Source organism: Macaca mulatta, chromosome 19 (genome assembly GCF_049350105.2).
Source record: "Macaca mulatta isolate MMU2019108-1 chromosome 19, T2T-MMU8v2.0, whole genome shotgun sequence".
Lineage (NCBI taxonomy): Eukaryota > Metazoa > Chordata > Mammalia > Primates > Cercopithecidae > Macaca > Macaca mulatta.
This window is the reverse complement of record NC_133424.1, coordinates 69,704,165-69,723,987: the sequence shown is the minus strand read 5'-3', so window position 1 is coordinate 69,723,987 and position 19,823 is coordinate 69,704,165. Positions and strand designations below refer to the sequence as shown.

General features: G+C 45.1%; 1 protein-coding gene across 5 annotated transcripts; it reads left to right on the top strand.

Annotated features, from left to right (window-relative positions):
• Positions 1-459: 459 nt before the first annotated feature.
• Positions 460-19,395, top strand: ZNF550 (zinc finger protein 550). Of its 5 annotated transcripts, none has more exons than XR_001441571.3 (6): positions 463-703; positions 3,959-4,085; positions 7,634-7,729; positions 12,663-14,178; positions 16,041-16,839; positions 17,844-19,395. XR_001441571.3 is itself a non-coding variant. In XM_015125072.3 (4 exons), exons 1-4 carry the CDS (start codon positions 677-679, stop codon positions 13,664-13,666), a joined length of 1,254 nt encoding a protein of 417 aa, XP_014980558.2. In that variant the 5' UTR covers positions 460-676; the 3' UTR covers positions 13,667-15,392. The 5 variants fall into 5 exon arrangements, 1 of the variants encoding a protein (XP_014980558.2); XR_013409749.1 differs by having other exon boundaries at positions 16,041-16,938; positions 18,560-19,395; XR_013409748.1 differs by having other exon boundaries at positions 16,041-17,804; positions 18,560-19,395.
• The last annotated feature ends 428 nt before the right edge of the window (positions 19,396-19,823 follow it).

Below are 19,823 nucleotides of genomic sequence, written 5' to 3'. Positions count from 1 at the left end.
CCACAGAGGGAACCCCATGAGCACGTCCCGGGAGTGGCTCCACACAGGAACGGGGATCCAGATCGACGCCAGTCCCAGGGACAGTGCCTGGGGTCAGGGTGGAGGAGGACGCAGTAACCAGGCGTAAGATTTTACTGGTACATGGGAATGTCACTGGGTCACTCAGAGGAGGCAAGCAGGGAACCTCGAGGCAGGGCCCCCTTTATCAAACTCGCTCACCTGGGTGCCTGGGCGAGTGCTCACAGCCTGCTTGTAGGGACGTTGAGGCATCCGAACAATAGGAAGTTTTAAAAATGTACAATCCAGTATGTACACTTGCTCCACTAAGATCATCTGAGATATACACAATCATGGTGTGCATCATAAAAATGGAAAAAGAGCCAAGCCTGGCCCGTCACCGGACAAGACTACATTACCCAGAAGGTAGTGGGGCGACGCGTGCGCCGGACCAACGTCGGCACAGGAACAGGCGTGACAGGCGGCCGCGACACAGGGGCGGGACTTCTGGCCTCGCTGGCGTGGACGTTTGCGGGGTGGCGCGTTGGTCCTCACTCTCGGAACTGTGCTGGGAAGGATGGTGGGGAGACTGGGGCTCACCCGCACCGTTGTAGGACCCTGGGTAGGGTGTTGAGTCCGTGGGAGCTGCCCCACGCGGCCTCGTCCTGCCAACGGTCGGATGGCAGAGGCGAAGGACGCAGCGCAGGTGAGCAGATGGGCTCGGCTCCCGCGGCCAGCCGGCCTCAGCGTGCCGGGCCCGACGAGCGGGAGGACGGCGTTTCGGGGTCCTCCGCAGTGCAGTCCCTGCCGTTGCTTCTCAGAGGCTTAGAACGGGGTCGAGCGGCCCCGAGTCCGGAATGCAGCCCCGGGGTGGCGTGGGGAGCGTCCCCGTTTCTGGGGTGCGGTGTTGGGGTGTGCAATAGGGCTTTTAGGGACCCGGAACACTTCACAGGTAAGAGGAGCGACCGCGGTCCTCCTTGTGACTTCCAGCCGTGTCCTTTCCCGGGCCTGCGACCTTGAACAAGTCCCGTTACTGTCCTCGTCCTTCATTTTTGCACGCGGAAAGTAGAAATATTTACTCTTTCCCCCCTGGGTTGAGGAAGCTTGAACGGCTCCCTGGGTGATGTGTGTGTGTCCGTTGCAGTGCACAGCACGGTCCGGGGACGTCGCTCAGGATGTTGTTTCCGGAGATGCTCCCTGGGCCTGTGCTAGGTTTAGAGACTCAACCCCAGCAGGAGTCTGACCCTCTGGCCTCCTTGGCCTCCTGTCTCTACAAAACGAAGGGCAGCGGCTGAAGGAAGTGGGAGGAGCGTTTTTGCAGTTGCTGCTATGCCAGGGCAGAAAAGGTGGTAGGGCAGGCTGCGGAATTTGTCTTTCAGTTTGGGGCAAGTGACGCTGGGTTGCAACTAACTATATTTTCCTGTTTAAGACATTTAGTTACAGGTGAAAAACGAGTCCATTAAAATGTTCAGAGGTGATGGTATGTAGGATGTGGTGTCCCTTTGGAGATAACACATGAGGCCCAGGGTTACTCTCTAGCAGTCACCCTGATGACTTTCATGATAGCCCAGATTACTGTCAGCTCCTGTCGTAGTTGTTGATTTCTCATCCACATCTCCCTCCCTCGCTTTATTTCCGACTCCCTCTGGTGTCCACTGCTTAAAGAGGCCTCGTCTGTTGCACTGTTTAAAGCTGACCAATCTCTTTGGTCTCCTTGCTCTGTTTTCTTGTCATCGGAATCTTTAAGGCCATCTGACATTGCCTTACTCATTTATTTAGTTGCCTGTTTACGATCTTTTTCCCACCCTGGAATGTGAGTGCCTGTTGCTTCGTGCTCCCAAGACTCAGAACAGCCAGGCTTAAGTACATACATTGTACTTAATAAATGGTTGTTGATTGAATAGGCCTCTCTTTCAGGGACTCCCATCACATTTCCAATAAATCCGCCCCCTCCCGCCAGCATGGTCCGCAAGGCTCTGCTTGGTCTGCCCTTTTGACCATATCTTCCTTCTCCTCTCCTCTTCCATTCTCCCCTTTCTCACTGCATTCATCCAGGGAGTCCTGAGCTTGCCAAGTTCTTTCCCATTTTTCAGCCTTTGCCCTTGCACTTCCCTTTGGCTAGGACATTGTTCTCAGGTCTCTGCAGGGCTGCCCCTCCACACCCATCCTGGCAGTGCTGGCTCTAGCACCCCTCACTCCCACCTGCCTGCCCTCTGGCAGCTTGGTGAGGTGTTTTAGTGGTGCTCAAATGCTGCTTTTGCTTTTTAAACATGAAGCTGTGTGTGACTTCTAAAGCTCCCTGAGCCTTTGGTTGCTGGCTGTGAAATGGAAGTGATAACGACATTTACCTCTGGGCCTGTCAGGGATTAATAAAGTTCCCAAACACATCAGGCACTTACATGTGCTAGGCACACCACTGATTGCCTAAGTAAACATTTTCTGTTTAGTTCTTAGAGCTGCCTGCTGAGGTGGGAATAATTATTGTGTTGATTCGGAAATCGATCCTTAGGGAGATCATGTGACATCATCATGGTCACATAGCTGGCAAGTGTCAGATTTATTTGCTTTACCACAGCTAAGGAAGGTTTAGCTTGACAGGGACACAGTGAGGACCAGAGGACTTAGTGAAGGGGGTCTGCACCTCCACACCTGTGGGTATTTCTCGCAAGGTGGAGACGAGAGACTGAGAAAAGAAATAAGACACAAAGTATAGAGGAAGAAAAGTGGGCCCAGGGGACCGGCGCTCAGCATACGGAGGACCCACACTGGCACCAGTCTCTGAGTTCCCTCAGTATTTATTGATCACTGTCTCTATCATCTCGGTGAGGGGGATGTGGCGGGACTATAGGGTAATGGTGGGGAGAGGGCCAGCAGGAAAACATGTGAGTAAAGGACTCTGTGTTATAAATAAGTTTAAGGAAAGGTGCTGTGTCTGGATGTGCACATAGGCCAGATTTACGTTTGACTTTACACAAACATCTCAATGTAGTAAAGAGCAGTATTGCCGCCAGCATGTCTCACCTCCAGCCATAAGGCGGTCTTCTATCTCAGTAAATAGAATGTACTATCAGGTTTTACACTGAGAGACATTCCATTCCCAGAGACAGGCAGGAGACAGATGCCTTCCTCTTATCTCATCTGCAAAGAGGCCTTCCTCTTTCATTCCTCCTCCTCAGCACAGACCCTTTATGAGTGTCGGGTTCGGGGACAGTCAGGTCTTTCCCTTCTTGTGAGGCCATATCTCAGGCTGTCTCAGTGAGGGGAGACCTTGGACAATACCCAGGCTTTCTTGGGCAGAGGTCCCTGCAGCCTTCTGCAGTGCATTGTGTTCCTGGGTACTTGAGACTGGAGAATGGTGACGACTTTTACCAAGCATACTGCCTGCAAACACATTTTTAACAAAGCACATCCTGCACAGCCCTAAATCCATTAAACCTTGAATCAATACAGCACATGTTTCTGCAAGCACAGGGTTGGGGCTAGGGTTACAGATTAACAGCATCTCAAGGCAGAATAATTTTTCTTAGTACAGATCAAAATGGAATTTCATATGTCTTCCTTTTTCTGCATAGACACAGCAACAGTCTGATCTATCTTTCTTTCCGCCACACTTAGCTGCTGCTGTTGCTCTTACCATGGCTGGATTAGTATCAGTCATTTTCCTCCATTCTTTTAATATGCCAGAGCACTTACTGTCTGCTTCCCATAGTCCTCATGGGATTGCCATTGTTTGTGTCATCTTCAACAGCTTCCCATAGAAGGCATTTCTCTCAGGCACAATTGTGTTATGTCAAAAGGCAGTATCTGCCTCCCCTTTGAGTCCTGCACGGAAGTCAGCCCTAAGGAGACCTAGTTGATTCAGACCTGGATCTCTCTGCACATTGACTAGAGACTGAGTGACAGGTTCTGATCCTATCCGACAACACAAGGCCAATAGCATTACTTCTGTTGAACTTTCCAGATGTTGGTGACCTTCAAGGATGTGGCTGTGACCTTTACGCAGGAGGAGTGGAGACAGCTGGACCTGACCCAGAGGACCCTGTACCGAGAGGTGATGCTGGAGACCTGTGGGCTCCTGGTTTCACTAGGTAATGGCTCACCTCTCATCCCTGAGGAGGACCCTAATCTTCTTCTTGATTCTTGGTCAGGCAAAAAGGTCACTGGAACTGCCCACCTTTCTCTTCACAGACCCTGCAATTTTCTGGTCCCACCTCTTCCTGACTAGTCTCCCTTTGTCTGCATCAGAGATTGTTGGGGTAGAAAATGTCCTTTTAACACAAACCCTCACTCCAGTGCTCAGCCCATTCTGAGGTCCTTAATCCAGATTGCATAAGAAGGAAACTGGTTGGCCATCCTGGTGGGGTCAGCTGTGGCCACAGCCCTGTTAAGCAGAGGCCATGGGGGTTGGGCTGTTCTTAGAGAAGGGGGTGAGTCAGGCAGCCCCCCAGAAGACATTTGTCCTCAGTGCCCCTTGGATATCTTCCTAAGCAATATAATCTGTAAAAAGGCATGTGGGTGCCTGCATGGCCATTAGTTGTTTTCTGATGCTGGATACCCATGCTGTGTTGATCCAGAAGGTGTTTTTAGAGGGTACACAGGAATGTCCTCAAATGGCATGGGTTGATACCCTGATGAAGCCATTCCTTTTACTTTCTTTGTCCAGCATGCTAATTGTTGTCATAAAAGTCTCAGATTGGCTGGGTGCATTGGCTCACGCCTATAATCCCAGCACTTTGGGAGGCCGAGGCAGGTGGATCACGAGGTCAGGAGTTCGATACCAATCTGGCCAAGATGGTAAAACCCCGTCTCTACTAAAAATACAAAAATTAGCCGGGCGTGGTGGTACGCGCCTGTAATCCCAGCTGCTCTGGAGTTTGAGGCAGGAGAATTGCTTGAACCCAGGAGGCAGAGGTTGCAGAGAGCCGACATCACACCATTGCACCCCAGCCTGGGTGACTGAGCAAGACTCCATCTCAAAAAAAAAAAATAAATAAATAAATAAAGTCTCAGATCAGCGCTGAGTCTTTCATTTTCCTTTTACTGCCCCAGTGCAGTTCATTTCTTTTTTTAACAGAGGGGACAGCCTCCAACTCAGCCCTGAGAAAGGTACATGGGCTTGCTGGGACTTAGTGGCATTGTTTTGATTTTGTTGTGATTGCAGACTTCTATTTGTAGGAAGTGAAATTGACTTTCTCATTTACCACAGCAAAACAAGGTTCCCTTTTAGAATACAATATTTAACAAAAATGGGTCAGGATAAAGAAGTTATTAGAAGTGATGGCACACTCCAAGTTCATTTGGGAAGGTAGACATCAATCCATAGATGACAGCTGAAATAAGTTCTAGAACGAAAAATGAGGAGAATTTAGGAATAAATAAGCAGAACATCATAACCTATTGTGGGTGTTCCAAAGAGGGCATCTCAGGAAGTGACAGTGGAGCTGAGACCTGAAAGTTGAGTAGGAGTTAGCTGGATGGAAGGAGGTAGAGGAGGGGAATGGTGTTCCAGGTGGAGGAACCAGTGTGTGAAAAGTGACAGGGAGCTCAGCTCATGTCACTTTGGCTCATGGAGAGCCAAAGGATCATCTGATTCACTTTTCCCACAGCCCTGTCCCAGAACTCAAAGCCAGGCACATAGCACACATTGGTGGACCTTACTGTGACATGTCTGAAGGAATCCTGGGCTATGGTTCAGAATCTCCCAGTTGGGTATTTCTGTGGGTCCTTGTACCTCAGTCATTGGTTTTCCATACAGAATCCTGTCTTTTACTCACCACATCTAGTGGAAAGCATTTGGCTGCATATAACAGAAAACCAGATCAAACTGGCTTCACCTGGAAGGAAATTCACCAACTCGCCTGATGAGAAGCCCGAGGTGTGGTTGGCTCCAGGCTTGTTCAGTGCCGCAGCCCCGTGATGCCATCAAGGATGTCAGAGTTCTTTGTTCCTTCTTCTTGGTTCAGGCTTCTGTATTGTCCTCAGGCTGGCTCCTCACAGGGATGCTGGATGCTGCAGCCTTGACTGGGGCAGCCGGCCCCCATGGTCAGCCCCTCCTCCCACCTTGGAATAAATGCTTTCTTTTCACAATGAGAATCCAGCTTTGGTCACCTGCCTAATGAAGACTCTTGCATTTACCAATTTATTTCAACCAGTGGTTTTTCTTTTCCTTTTTTTTTTTTTTTTTTTTTTGAGATGGAGTCTTGCTCTGTCATTCAGGCTGGAGTACAGTGGTATAATCTCAGCTCATTGCAGCCTCTGCCTCCTAGGCTCAAACAATCCTCCTAACCTCATCCCCTTGAGTAGCTAGGACCATAGGTACACACCACCATACCTGGCTAATGTTTTATATTTTTGGTAGAGATGGGGTTTCACCATGTTGGCCAGGCTGGTTTCAAACTCCTGGTCTCAAGTGATCCTCCTGCCTCGGCCTCCTAAAGTGCTGGGATTACAGCATGAGCCACCATGTCCAGCCTCAGCCAGTGGTTTTCAGCTCCATCTGGGTCCCAGAATTTTGGGGGGCACATTTTGAAAGTACTGATGCCCAGGTCTCACATGAAGAAATTGTGTTTCATTTGGTTTGAGGTTGGAATCAGGCATCCCCAAGTGGTTCTGAAAGCATGAGGTGTTTGAGAAGCAATGATTTAGATTCGTTAGAAAATGCCTTCTTAGGCCAGGTGCAGTGGCACTTTGGGAGGCTGAGGCAGGAGGATCACTTGAGGCCAGGCACTCGAGACCAGCCTGACCAACATTGTGAAACCCAGTCTCTATTAAAAATACAAAAATTAGCCAGGTGTGGTTTTGCATGCCTGTAATCCCTGCTACTCGGGTTGGCTGAGGCACGAGAATCCCTTTAACCTGGAAGGCAGAGGTTGCAGTGCGCCGAGCACTGCACTCCAGCCTAGGCAATAGAATGAGACTCTGTTTCAAAAAAAGAAAGAAAGAAAATGCCTTCTGGAGGAAGCGGCTCACCTTTGCAGTTTCCCATGGCTGTCAAAGTGTTGTGTGCCTGAACAATGTTGGCTTCCATAGACGGAGATCATGGGCAGTGGGTGTTGTGTAGACAGATAGCACTACCCTCCATGGCAGTTGTAGCCCAACAATGGGATTTGTACCTGTCTTTATCTCCTTGGCTGCTATAATAAAATGTCATGGATTGAGTGGTTTAAGCAGCCAGAGTTTATTTTCTTATGCTTCTGGAGGCTGGGAAGTCCAAGATCAAGGTGTCGGCAAGTTTGATTCCTAATGAGACTTCTCTTCCTGACTTGCAGATGGCTGCCTTGCTGTGTTCTTACATGGTGGAGGGACACAGGATAGATCTCTCTCCCTCTCCTCCTGTTTTTATAAGGCCATAATCCTGTCAGATTAAGGCTCCACCCTTATAGCCTCATTTAATCTTAATTACCTTCTAAAGATCCTGTCTCCATATTCAGTCACGTTGGGTGTTAGGGCTTCAACGTACGACTTTTATGGGGAACACAGTTCACTCACTTGATTTTCAGGTCTCACATCAGCATTTTGCTTACTTTGGTAGCAGCTTCATTCATGTCTGGCCCCTGTCATGAAGTCCTAGGCAGGATGGAGAGACTTTCATTTTCTCATTAGATTACCTCTATTCTATTTCTTTTGCTATCAACAGGGCATCGGGTTCCCAAACCAGAGTTGGTCCACCTGCTAGAGCATGGGCAGGAGCTGTGGACAGTGAAGAGAGGCCTCTCACACCCCACCTGTGCAGGTAAGCAGCCACCAGCTGGTCAGGTGGAGTCATGGCAGTCTTCAGAATGTGAGGGCACCACCACCTCTGAATTTCTGTGTGAAACTGCTCCTTGTGGCCTCCTGGGGGCCTGGTTGTTTCTGACTCACTTTGGGGTATAGTGTCCATCATCAGGTGAGCACTGAGCCACACAATTATTCAGAGACACAGTTACCTTCTGCTGTGAACAGGAATCTTTATGGTTGCTCTCGCTCAATCGAGCTGGTAGAAGGCGAACAAGAAGGGGAGAAGTCATACCCCGTTGTACACATATTTTGCAACCACATAATCTTGACAAGAACTAGGCGTTTGGCCACCTGGATGCTCAGGACTGACAAATGTGACTTGGCTGTGTGCCCATGGAAAAGAATTAATGGATTTGGTTTACATCACCTCAGGCTCCTCTACTCAAAAAAATCAGAGTGATATAATTTCTGTGTCACTGAGTTGTTAGAGGATGTAGAGATAACGCATGACACTGCTTAGTTCTTGGTCCAAAGGATCAACAAATGTCAGCTAGTTGATATTATGCATGAACAGTTTTAATCATCATAAATGTAGTGTCACACATTTCTTTCTGGACTCAGAGAAAGGGGATTTTCCTCCCCTTGATATTACTGTCGGCATTATGCCCTGAATCCCACTCTTTTCCACCTTCTCCATCCACTCATGCATCCTCCAGTTAGACCATCAGAGACTCAGAAGCAGCCCTTTGCCCCATGTCTTCCTGCCCCTCTTGTCTTGAAAAACACCAATGTGACATTTGGACTTCCCTGCCCTACATATGTGCTGATGAGTGTAGCTGGAGTCATCTGCCTTGTGGATTTGTATCACCACTGAGTCATGGGCTCTCCCCTTGGGCTTCTTGGCCAGCCCCATCTGCAACCCTGTGTTCCAAATACCCCCCTTCCCTTTCCCCACATCTCCACTTCAGTGTCTCAGAGGCACCTTTAGCTCCTGATGCCTAAAAAGACACTCAGTTCAGAGAATGTCTTACTATCCAAGCAGGTTAGAAGGCTGGAAACATGCCACATAGCTCCTGGACTCCACCTAACTTCATCAAACCCAGCATCCATTCATCCCTAGTCCTGCTCATTTTAAATGATCCATATCTCCTGAGTCCATCACCTCCACTGCTTTTCTTGGCTCCTTCACCAGCACCCTAGTCCAGGCTCTCGTCATCTTTTGCCTGAGCCTTACCAGAGGCTCCGAACACGTCTCCCCGCATCTGCCCCATTCCTCTGGGCAGCTCTTGTCCCTGCACCAGCTCCCGCAGCCACTCAGATGTGTTTCAGATTTTCAGCACTTCCCCAGCAGCTGATGTTTCAGTATATAATTAATTTCATGTTAAAAATAGGATGTGTGTTTAATGTTCTTAAAGATTCATCTGCTCAGTCTCATACCTGGCTTCTCTTGTCCTCTGTGGAGGAGATCTTACCTCTAGTCACGGTCAGTGTCTTTGCCAGTGGCTGCATCACACCTGTTGTGTTCTCAGGGAACTTGCTTTTTAAAAAAATCTCTGCTTTGTCTGTGCCTTCAATTTCTCTATATTCAACATAGAAAGTGTGCTCAATACAAAACCAGAAAGTGAATATAAGTTTAAACAAAAAAAAACAAAGTGTAGTCAAATTGCTTACACTTGGGGGAAACAGACAAAATGCTTTTTCACTTACAATACCCTGTAACTTGTGTTGGCCCCACTTGTAAAGCCGAGCTTCTTGGAGTTGTCTCATGTTTGGAAGAGATGTTTACACTTGACTTTAATATTTTTCTGTTTAAAATTTCTCAAACTAAAAAAAAAAAATCTTATGTACACAATAAGAAGTACAAATTTGAAGGGCTCAGCTTAAATTTTTACATTTCTACAAATTGAATTCTTCATCTAGGTCAAAATTTACAATATTTCCAGCGCCTTGGCAGTTCCTGTCACCCTGTCTTTGTCAGTAGCTCCTCCTGCAGTGGGAGCCACCGTTTAGACTCTCTCCCTAGGGATTAGTTTTTAATGTTGTGAATGGGCATAATTGGAGCCCCAAAGCATTTTCTCTTTTGCGTATTTCTTCTTTTCACCATCGTTGTGTCCGTGAGCTGGGTTTATCCTGTATGCTGTGTACGATAACATTGTGTGAAAACATCAGGATCTATTTCTTCACTCTCCTATTGGTTGGCATGGGTATTTTTTACATTATTTGGAGATTATGAAGAATGCTGCTATGAATACTATTTTCCATAATATTTAGTGGATATGAACACTCATTTCTGTTGCATATACACCCAGGAGACGACTGGTGGAGTCAAGAGACAGATCTGTGTTTAGATTTAAGTCAAACCCCCAAATATTTTTCCACAGTAGCCGCACCATTTCCCATCCCCACCAGCCAGATATGAGACTGCTGCTGCACTCGGGTCTTCTAAGCATGTGATGTTCGCTGCTTTATGAAGCACAGCTGCTACGTTCTTCAGATCACAGCAGTGAAGTTGTTCTTGCTCGTGTCACTTCCTTTACCCAAATTGCCCAGTGTAGCAATGAGAATAATAAGGGTAATGTCCCACAATTTTTTTTTTTTTTTTTTGAGACGGAGTCTCGCTCTGTCGCCCAGGCTAGAGTGCAGTGATGCGATCTTGGCTCACTGCAAGCTCCACCTCCCGGGTTCACGCCATTCTCCTGCCTCAGCCTCCCAAGTAGCTGGGACTACAGGCACCCGCCACCACGCCTGGCTAATTTTTTGTATTTTTAGTAGAGATGGGGTTTCACCATGTTAGCCAGAATGGTCTCGATCTCCTGACCTCGTGCTGACCTCGTGATCTGCCTGCCTCGGCCTCCCAAAGTGCTGGAATTATAGGCGTGAGCCATCGCGCCCGGCCAATGTCCCACAATTTAATGAACACTTGTGCTGCATCAAGAACTGTGCATTTTCTCATTTAACTTCATGACTCTTAGTTGAGGAATTTGAGACCTGGTGGAGAAAGTCATCCTCCAGTATCAACCCACTTGACAGACGCAGGATTTGAACTGAGTCATTCTGTCTCCGGTACCCTCTTGTCCGCCATGCACTGTGCCTCCTGACACAGCAGAAACTTGTCAGATCTTATCATTGCTAGGCCTTTTGTACCATTTGTTCCTGTGTGTCCTTCTATCCCTTTTGTGCTGGATCTTCATTCTCTTCCTCCAACTCTAATCACCCTTTTATATTGGTTTTACCAGGCATCTGGTGCCCAAAGGGTGAATCAACCCATTTTTACTTCCTCATCTTCAACCCATTTCCCACTTCCTCTCTCTCACAATGATTCTGGCTTCTCTTGTACGACTCAGCTTATGGGACACCTCCTCTAGAAAGCCTTCCATGATCTCTTTTTCTTTCCAATCTTGTTAAGTGCCACTTCCTTAAACTCTCATAGCACCAAAAGGCTTCAGTTCTTTTTCTTTTTCGAGACAGAGTTTCACTCTTGTTGCCCAGACTGGAGTGCAGTGGTGCAATCTCAGCTCACTGCAACCTCCGCCTCCTGGGTTCAAGCGACTCTGCTGTCTCAGCCTCACAAGTAGCTGGGATTACAGTCACGCACCACCATGCCCAGCTAATTTTTAATTTATGTGGGTACATAGGTGTACACATATTTGGGGCACATAAGATATTTTTATTTAGGCATACAATGCATAATAATCACATCAAGGTAAAGGAAGTATCTGTCACCTCAAGCATTTATCCCTTCTCTGTGTTACAAACAATCCAGTTATACCCTTAGTTATTTTAAAGTATGCAATAAATTATTGTTGACTATAGCCACCCTGTTGTGCTATCAAATACCAGGTCTTACTCATTCTTTCCTAACTTTATTTTGGTACCCATTAACCATCCTCACTTCCTCCCTACTCCACCCTACTGCCCTTCCCAGTTTCTGGTAACCATCTTTCTACTCTCTCTCTCCATGATTTCAATTGTTTTGATTTTTAGTTCCGTCCATGTTGTCGCAAATGATAGGATCTCCTTTTTTATGGCCAAATAGTACCCCATTGTATATACACACCACATTTTCTTTGTCCATTCATTGTTGATGGACCCTTAAATTGTTTCCAAATCTTGGCTATTGTGCATAGTACTGTAGTAAAACATGGGAGTGCAGATATCTCTGGGAGTGCAGATATCTCTTTGATGGACTGATTTTTTTTTTTTCTTTTGGATATATACCTCCACTGGGATTGCTGGATCATATGGTGGCTCTATTTTTAGTTTTTTGAGGAATCTCCAAACTGTTCTCCATGGTAGTTGTAGTAATTTAAAATCCCACCAACAGTGTATGAGGGTTCCCTTTTTTCCGCATCCTTGCCACCATTTGTCATTGCCTGTCTTTTGGATAAAAGCCATTTTAACTGGGATGAGATGATATCTCATTGTAGTTTTGATTTGCATTTCTTTGATGGTCAGTTATGTTGAGCAGTTTTTCATATACCTGTTTGCCATTTGTATGTATTCTTTTGAGAAATGTGTATTCAGATCTTTTGCCCATTTTTAAATCGGATTCTTAGATTTTTTCCTATAGAGTTGTTTAAGCTCCTTATATATTCTGGTTATTGATCCCTTGTCAGATGGATGTAAGGGTTCAATTCTGGAAGCAAATGCCCCTCAGACAATGTCATCAAAACTCTATTATCTCTTCCTTACTCTCAACTGTAAAGAGGAATGTCTTTACTCCAGATCCTCTGTCCCCTGGTCCAGCCTGATCTCCAGATTTTCCCTTTAATGGTGTCAAGGATACAAGAACCATAAGAAGTATTTGGTAGCCTGGGTTAGAGATGTAAAAATGCAGCAGTTATCATAGGCACTGTTTTCATCTTCATTTTCCTACTGAAGTGGTTATTTTGTGTTTTTCTATATTTAATCACTAAAAGACCCCTCCTTTGTTTGTTGATGCCCTTCAGGTGACAGAACGCAAGTTCATACCAGAGAGCCAACCACTTACCCGCCAGTCTTATCTGAGTGGGCCTTTCTCCGGGGAAGCCTGACTGTGGCATCTTCAACCTCAAGTGACTCGAGGTTGGGGAGATCTAGGGATAAGGAAGGGCTTTTGGGAATGACACCAGAGACAGGCCTCCACAAGGAGACCCATCCTGGGAAAGCGAGCCTTGAAGGTGAAGGTTTGGGGACAGATGATGGTCTGCACTCCAGGGCATTACAAGAATGGTTATCAGCAGATGTTCTCCATGAATGTGACTCACAGCAACCAGGGAAAGACGCCTTGATTCATGCAGGGACAAATGCCTACAAATGCAAGCAGTGTGGGAAAGGTTTTAACAGGAAGTGGTATCTTGTTCGACATCAGAGGGTTCACACTGGAATGAAACCCTATGAATGCAACGCGTGTGGGAAAGCCTTTAGCCAGAGCTCAACTCTCATTCGGCACTACCTCATCCACACTGGGGAGAAACCATACAAGTGCCTTGAGTGTGGAAAGGCCTTCAAACGCAGGTCATACCTCATGCAGCACCATCCAATCCACACTGGAGAGAAACCCTATGAGTGCAGTCAATGTCGAAAGGCCTTCACCCACCGGTCTACTTTCATTCGCCATAACAGGACCCACACCGGAGAAAAACCCTTTGAGTGCAAAGAATGTAAGAAAGCCTTTAGCAATAGGGCCCACCTAATTCAACACTACATCATCCACACTGGAGAGAAACCCTATGATTGCATGGCGTGTGGCAAGGCCTTCAGATGCAGCTCAGAACTCATACAGCACCAGCGGATTCACACTGGGGAGAAGCCCTATGAATGCACCCAGTGTGGGAAGGCCTTTCACCGGAGCACATACCTCATTCAGCACTCTGTCATCCACACTGGGGAGATGCCCTACAAGTGTATCGAGTGTGGAAAGGCCTTCAAACGCAGGTCACACCTTCTGCAGCACCAAAGAGTCCATACATGAGAGAACCCTATTGTTGCAATGAATATAGCAAAGCCTTCACCCACTGTCCTTATTTTATCATTCATAATGGGACCCACACTGGAGGAAGAAGCCCTTCGAGTGCAAAGAATGTCAGGAAACTTCATTTTCTTCCTCAGCTCTTTAACTAACACACGAGCAGTCACTTTGGAGAGAAACCCTGTGAATACAGTGAATGTAAGGATCCCTTCAGTCACCACTCAGTTCTCACTGCAGAAGGATTCATGCCAGAGGGAAATGTGGAAGGCACTCCATCAACATCAGAGGACTCAGGCTGGAGAAACATTCCAAATATAACTCTTAAGGACAGTCTTTGGCCAGAGGAAAAATCTTACTATCCGAGCGTCATAATGAAAAGTTACTACATAATTGTCATTGATGTGAGAAAACTTTCTGTGACCAGTTTCTCACTTACTTGTCCTATAAAGAGCCATGCTGGAATTTGACCCACCTCGGGATTTTCTCTATGAACTTATGAAAACCTTCGGTCACAGGTATCTTCTTGCTTTATGTCCTTACAGACTTCCCTGTAAGATCAGTTTTATTTTTTGGTAGGGGAATGTTTGAGAGGTAAAGGGGTTTTATTCCCCCCCCCCTTTTTTTTTTTTTTTTAACATACATTCACTGCCATCCTTTGTCAGAGTTGGACAGTGAGGGCAGCTCTTCAAACATTTCTTGGAAGCTGCCTTTGATCCAGACCTCTCTGGGAGGATATCTATGAGGAGAGTAATTCTTTGTGAGAAATATGAAGGCTTATGTCATGAGATTCTTGAATTTACAAGAAATTAGAATACTGAGAATGTCTTCATGTGACACTTCTATTTTATATCTAGGGTGAGAAGAACCCATGTACAGATGGCCACATTAAAATGTGCACCACTTAAGACTGTTTAAGGCTTTGATTTTTTAAAATAAACATTATTTTTTAAGAGATAGGGACTTGCTCTGTCACCTAGGCTAGAGTGCAGTGGAATGATCATAGCTCCCTGTAACCTCGAACTCCTGGGCTCAAATGGTCCTCTTGCCTCAAGTTTCTGAGTAGCTTGGGATACAGGCATGCATCACTATGCCTGGCTAATTTTTGTAATTTTAGTAGAGACAGGGTTTTACCATGTTGGCTGGGCTGGTCTGGAATTCCTGGCCTCAAGTGATCCACCTGCCTTGGCCTCTCAAAGTGCTGGGATTACAAGTGTGAGTCACTGCAACCGGCCTTAAATTATTTTGTATAGATGGGCTCTTGCTGTGTTCCCCAGATTTGTCTCAAACTGCTAGACTCAAGTGATCATACTGCCTCAGCCTCCTGAAGTGTTGGGATTATAGGTGTGAGCCACCACACCTAGCCTAATAAAGTTTCAGATGCTCAGCACTCTCACATTTTCCTGATTCCATTCTATTTGTTGTCTTTATTTTCTCTGGCAACATAGTGATCACTTTGTACTTTCTTGGCCCTTTCAGGTGAGTCCTAATTCTTTCTGGTATTTCTCAGGTTCTTTAATCCTGTGTAGAGAGGTATTTTCAGGTCTCCCTTAGCATATTTCTAGGAATTGAATTACAGCTAAAACAGGCAAAATAAAACACACAACTAAGATGAATCCATGGTAAACCCAGTAAACCCAACAAAACAACATGGCATCTCATTGTCTGATCTTGTAAACATTTGTGTGAAGTTTTACTACAAAATAAAGTGCCTAGCATTTTAACAGGTGAATCAGGACATATGTGTGCAGGTTTATGTGAGTTTCATAGTTAACCACCAGGACCTTATTCCCTTGGTGCTAGCATTGAACATGGTAATTAGTTTTGTTTTGTTTTGAGATGGAGTCTCACTTTGTTGCCTAGGCTGGAGTGCAGTGGTGCGATCTTGGCTCATCGCAACCTCTGCCTCCCGGGTTCAAGCAATTCTCCTGCCTCAGCCTCCCGAGAAGCTGGGACTACAGGCATGTACCACCGTGCCCCAGCTAAGTTTTGTATTTTTAGTAGAGACAGGGTTTTGCCATGTTGCCCAGGCTGGTCTCAAACTCTTGACCTCAGGTGATCCACCCACCTCAGCCTCCCAGAATCCTGGGATTACAGGTGTGAGCCACAGCACTTAGCCTGAATATGGTAATTTGAAATTCCTTTTGTGAGATTTTCTTTTAGTTTTCAAGCTACATGAGACAATGTTAGGTTAAAACATGTATTGTGTGAAAAACAGAAAATTATTTTCTCACTTTGAGCTTTCCTCACAAACTTTTAAAGCACTGCATATGTATTTCATGTTTTCATAGTGGGCATGTACCTTTTACTGTGGTCCTTTTGCACATACTATAAATACAATTCTTGGTGAGTTAAGAGTTCTCTGTTTTTGTTTTTTCAGGACAGAGTGCACAGTTTCCTTTCCTCTGGGAAGGAGAGTTGACTCTTGAGGACTACCACCCTCCTGCATCCTCTCTTTGGAAGGCTGCATGTATTGTAGCTGTGGCTGTACTTGTACCTAAGGCCCTGGGTTCAAGAGAGTTGGAGAAATCCCTCTAGAAACATATTGGCTGTCATCAAAGGGTTCTTTCCAGGCCTGAGGACCTAGGCCCCAGTTTGTCCCAAAGCAGGAGTGACGTTTTCCATGGGATAAAGGACAGCCTGGGGTTTTTCTTAGCTTTCAACTCTTTCTGTACAGTCTTAAAGTGTTTGGTAAAAGGATCTACTATGAACTTGCTGCTGTGATAGGCAAGAATCTCATGAGACACCTGTCATTTAGCTCCATGGCCACTCACTGTTGTGTTCATATTTGGAAGAGTAGGATGCAGTGGATGGCTGGGCTATGGGTCCTACCCTTGAGCAGGGAAGGAACTTACTGTCTAGTATAGGAAAAACACATGAGAACAGGTGCAATATATTGACCTAAACTTGTTTAGCACCCATTTTTAAGTCAGTAAAAGTTATGAACTTCTGTATGTTTTCCACAAATACTCAGTTTATGACTGAGGTAAAGAAAATTTTTTTTTTTTTTTTTGAGACAGAGTTTCACTCTTGTTGCCCAGGCTGGAGTGCAGTGGTGCCATCTCAGCTCATGGCAACTTCTGCCTCCCGAGTTCAAGGGATTCTCCTGCCTCAGCCTCCTGCGTAGCTGTGATTATAGGCGCCCACCACCACGCCCGGCTAAGTTTTTTGTATTTTTAGTAGAGACGGGGTTTCACCATGTTGGCCAGACTGGTCTTGAATTCCTGACCTCAGGTAGTCCACCCGCCTCAGTCTCCCAAAGTGCTGGGATTACAGGCGTGAGCCACTGTGCCCGGCGGAGGTAAAGGTAAAACATGTTTTCTTGTTCATGTTTGTTATTGTAACTTTGTTACATTTAATGAACAAATTAGATAAAAAGCACTATGCTCTTATGGTGCTTAATCTGTGAGAAATGATTGTGGGGGTGGGACTAGTTATGACCATTCACAGTTGGTGCACTTCAATTAGTCTCACAGAGGAAATGTGGACGGTGAATTCACTTGGCAAGTCAGTCATGCAAAGACGAATTAGAAATCTTAATGTTTGTAAGCAGACAAAAAATGTGTCTGGAAGGATTCTCACCCAGTTAAATGGTATTTGCTCCTTGGGTGTAGAGGGAGGGAAGGGATGGGGCAGAGGGGAGTGTCAGAGTGAACATTCACTTTAACTTCATGCACACGTGGAAATGTTTGAAATGTTCACAGTAAATTTTATAATTTCAGAAAAACCACTTAAGGTTGAAAAGAGAAATTTAAGAAATCGCTGATGGAATAAAAACATAACAGAACTAGAACATTGAAGGAAATGAAAGCAGGAAGGAAAGCACCAGAAGTGATTTGGAAGAGAAAGTCTAAAATGAATGTGAACAACAGAGTGATCAGAAGAGTATAGAGAATTAATAGTTTCTTTAAACAAGCCATCTCACAATGGAAGCCTGTTTATCTTGAAATTGCTGTGATTACTATTCACTCTGCCTTTGAAAGAACTGCAGAAATTCATAGGGCAATGTTAAGTGTTTGTGTCTCCAAAAAAGATGTTAGAGTCGTTACCCTCAGAACCTCAGGTAATCATGTTAATTAATCCATTAGGTTAGTTCCTAATTTAATATAACTGTGTCCTTACAAAAATGGGAAATTTGGGCCTGGTGGGGTGGCTCACGCCTGTAATCCCAGCACTTTGGGAGGTGGAGGCGGGTGGATCACGAGATCAGGGGATCGAGACCATCCTGGCTAACAGGGTGAAACCCCCTCTCTACTAAAAATACAAAAAATTAGCCGGACGTGGTGGCAGGCGCCTGTAGTCCCAGCTACACAGGAGGCTGAGGCATGAGAATCACTTGAACCCGGGAGGCGGAGGTTGCAGTGAGCCGAGATCGTGCCACTGCACTCCATCCAGCCTGGGCGACAGACTCCATCTCAAAAAAAAAAAAAAAAAAAAAAAGGGAACTTTGGTCACAGAGGCAGATGTACAGAGGGAAGACAATGTGAAGACACAGGAAGAACATCGTCAAGTCAAGGAACACATGGGGCTACCAGAAACTGAGAGAAAAGCATGGAACGTGTTCTAGTAAGAAGTGTCTGGGTTGTTTGGGGTTTTTTTCTTTGGTTTGGAGTTTTGTGGTGTTAAATTATTACTTTTTTGAGACGGAGTCTTGCTCTGTTGCCCAGGCTGGAGTGCAGTGGCACGATCTTGGCTCACTGCAAGCTCCGCCTCCCGGGTTCACGCCATTCTCCTGCCTCAGCCTCCCGAGTAGCTGGGACTACAGGCGCCCGCCACCACACCCAGCTAATTTTTTGTATTTTTAGTACAGATGGGGTTTTACCGTGTTAGCCAGGATGATCTCGATCTCCTGACCTCGAGATCTGCCCGCCTCAGCCTCCCAAAGTGCTGGGATTACAGGCATGAGCCACCGTGCCCGGCTGGTATTATTTTTAAATTATCATGTTTTATTGAATTGTAGATCTCACAATTCTTTTTGTCTATCTTTTTCACTCAAAATACAACAAAATATAGTCTATCCTCTATTTCATGGGCTTACCTCTAGCCAATGGTTTTTAACTGCCATGTAATGTTTTACATCATGAAGCTTTCATCCTTTATTCAAATCTTGTGATTATGGACATGTACTTCCTCCATTCTCCTGCTATGGAATATATTACCACTAGCTTAATTCAACCTTAAAAATAAGGTCATCAGTGTTATGTTCTAAATAAACTTATGGACATACATGAAAAATGTACCTTGGAGCTGAATAGCTAGGTCATATGGTGATCCAGTATGTAACTGGAATTACGTTATAGGTTGCCCTTTCCTCTCCCATAAGATGGACAGAAGTGTTTCTGTATCACTGTGTCCCAGACAATATTTAGAATTACCCAGCTTTCCAGTTTTTCTTACTTTAGAAGTTTAAAGTAATATACAGTATTATCTGCTGTTTCTCAGATTGAAATATGTTTGAGCATTAATTCATATCCTTTTATTCCCTTTTGTTTTTCTTCTGTCAATAGTCTATTCATATATTGGTCTGTCTTTATTTGTATCTTAACTTTTTATTGTGTATTTGTTTATGGTGGGGTACTTTATTGATGATTAATAAGATTTTCAAGCATATGGGCTAGTCCCTGGATACTATTGACACTGTATTTATCTACAGTCTCTTGTTAGTATCTAACTTTGGTTCTGAAGTTTATGGAATGGAAGTATTTAAATGGAAAGATTAAATATATTAATTTTAATATTTTTGACTTGTTAGGATTTTTGAATACTCAGGCATAACTCACAAAATTATGCTACTGGCTTTAAAATTAGTTTTACATTGATTCTTAGAGTATCTTAATAATTAGTAGGATTAAATCCATTGATTCTTAGAGCCTCTTAATTATTAGTAGGATTAAATCCAAAGTACACATAGTGAAGATAATTTTAAAACTATTTAAAATGGTAAATTTACCTATTAAAGATGAAGCATGAGAATGGAGCAGGAAGTGTCACATAGTTCCACTTCTGTATGGATTTGCTCAGAGAAACCCCTGAGAATGAGACTGATGAGAATAATGGCATAAAGCGTTTGGCAGACAAGCTGTGTAAGTGGGAATAACAAGGGCAAATTTTCTTGTCTGGTTAGCTCTTTTAAAAAACAAAGAAAATGATCTTGTAAAGATAA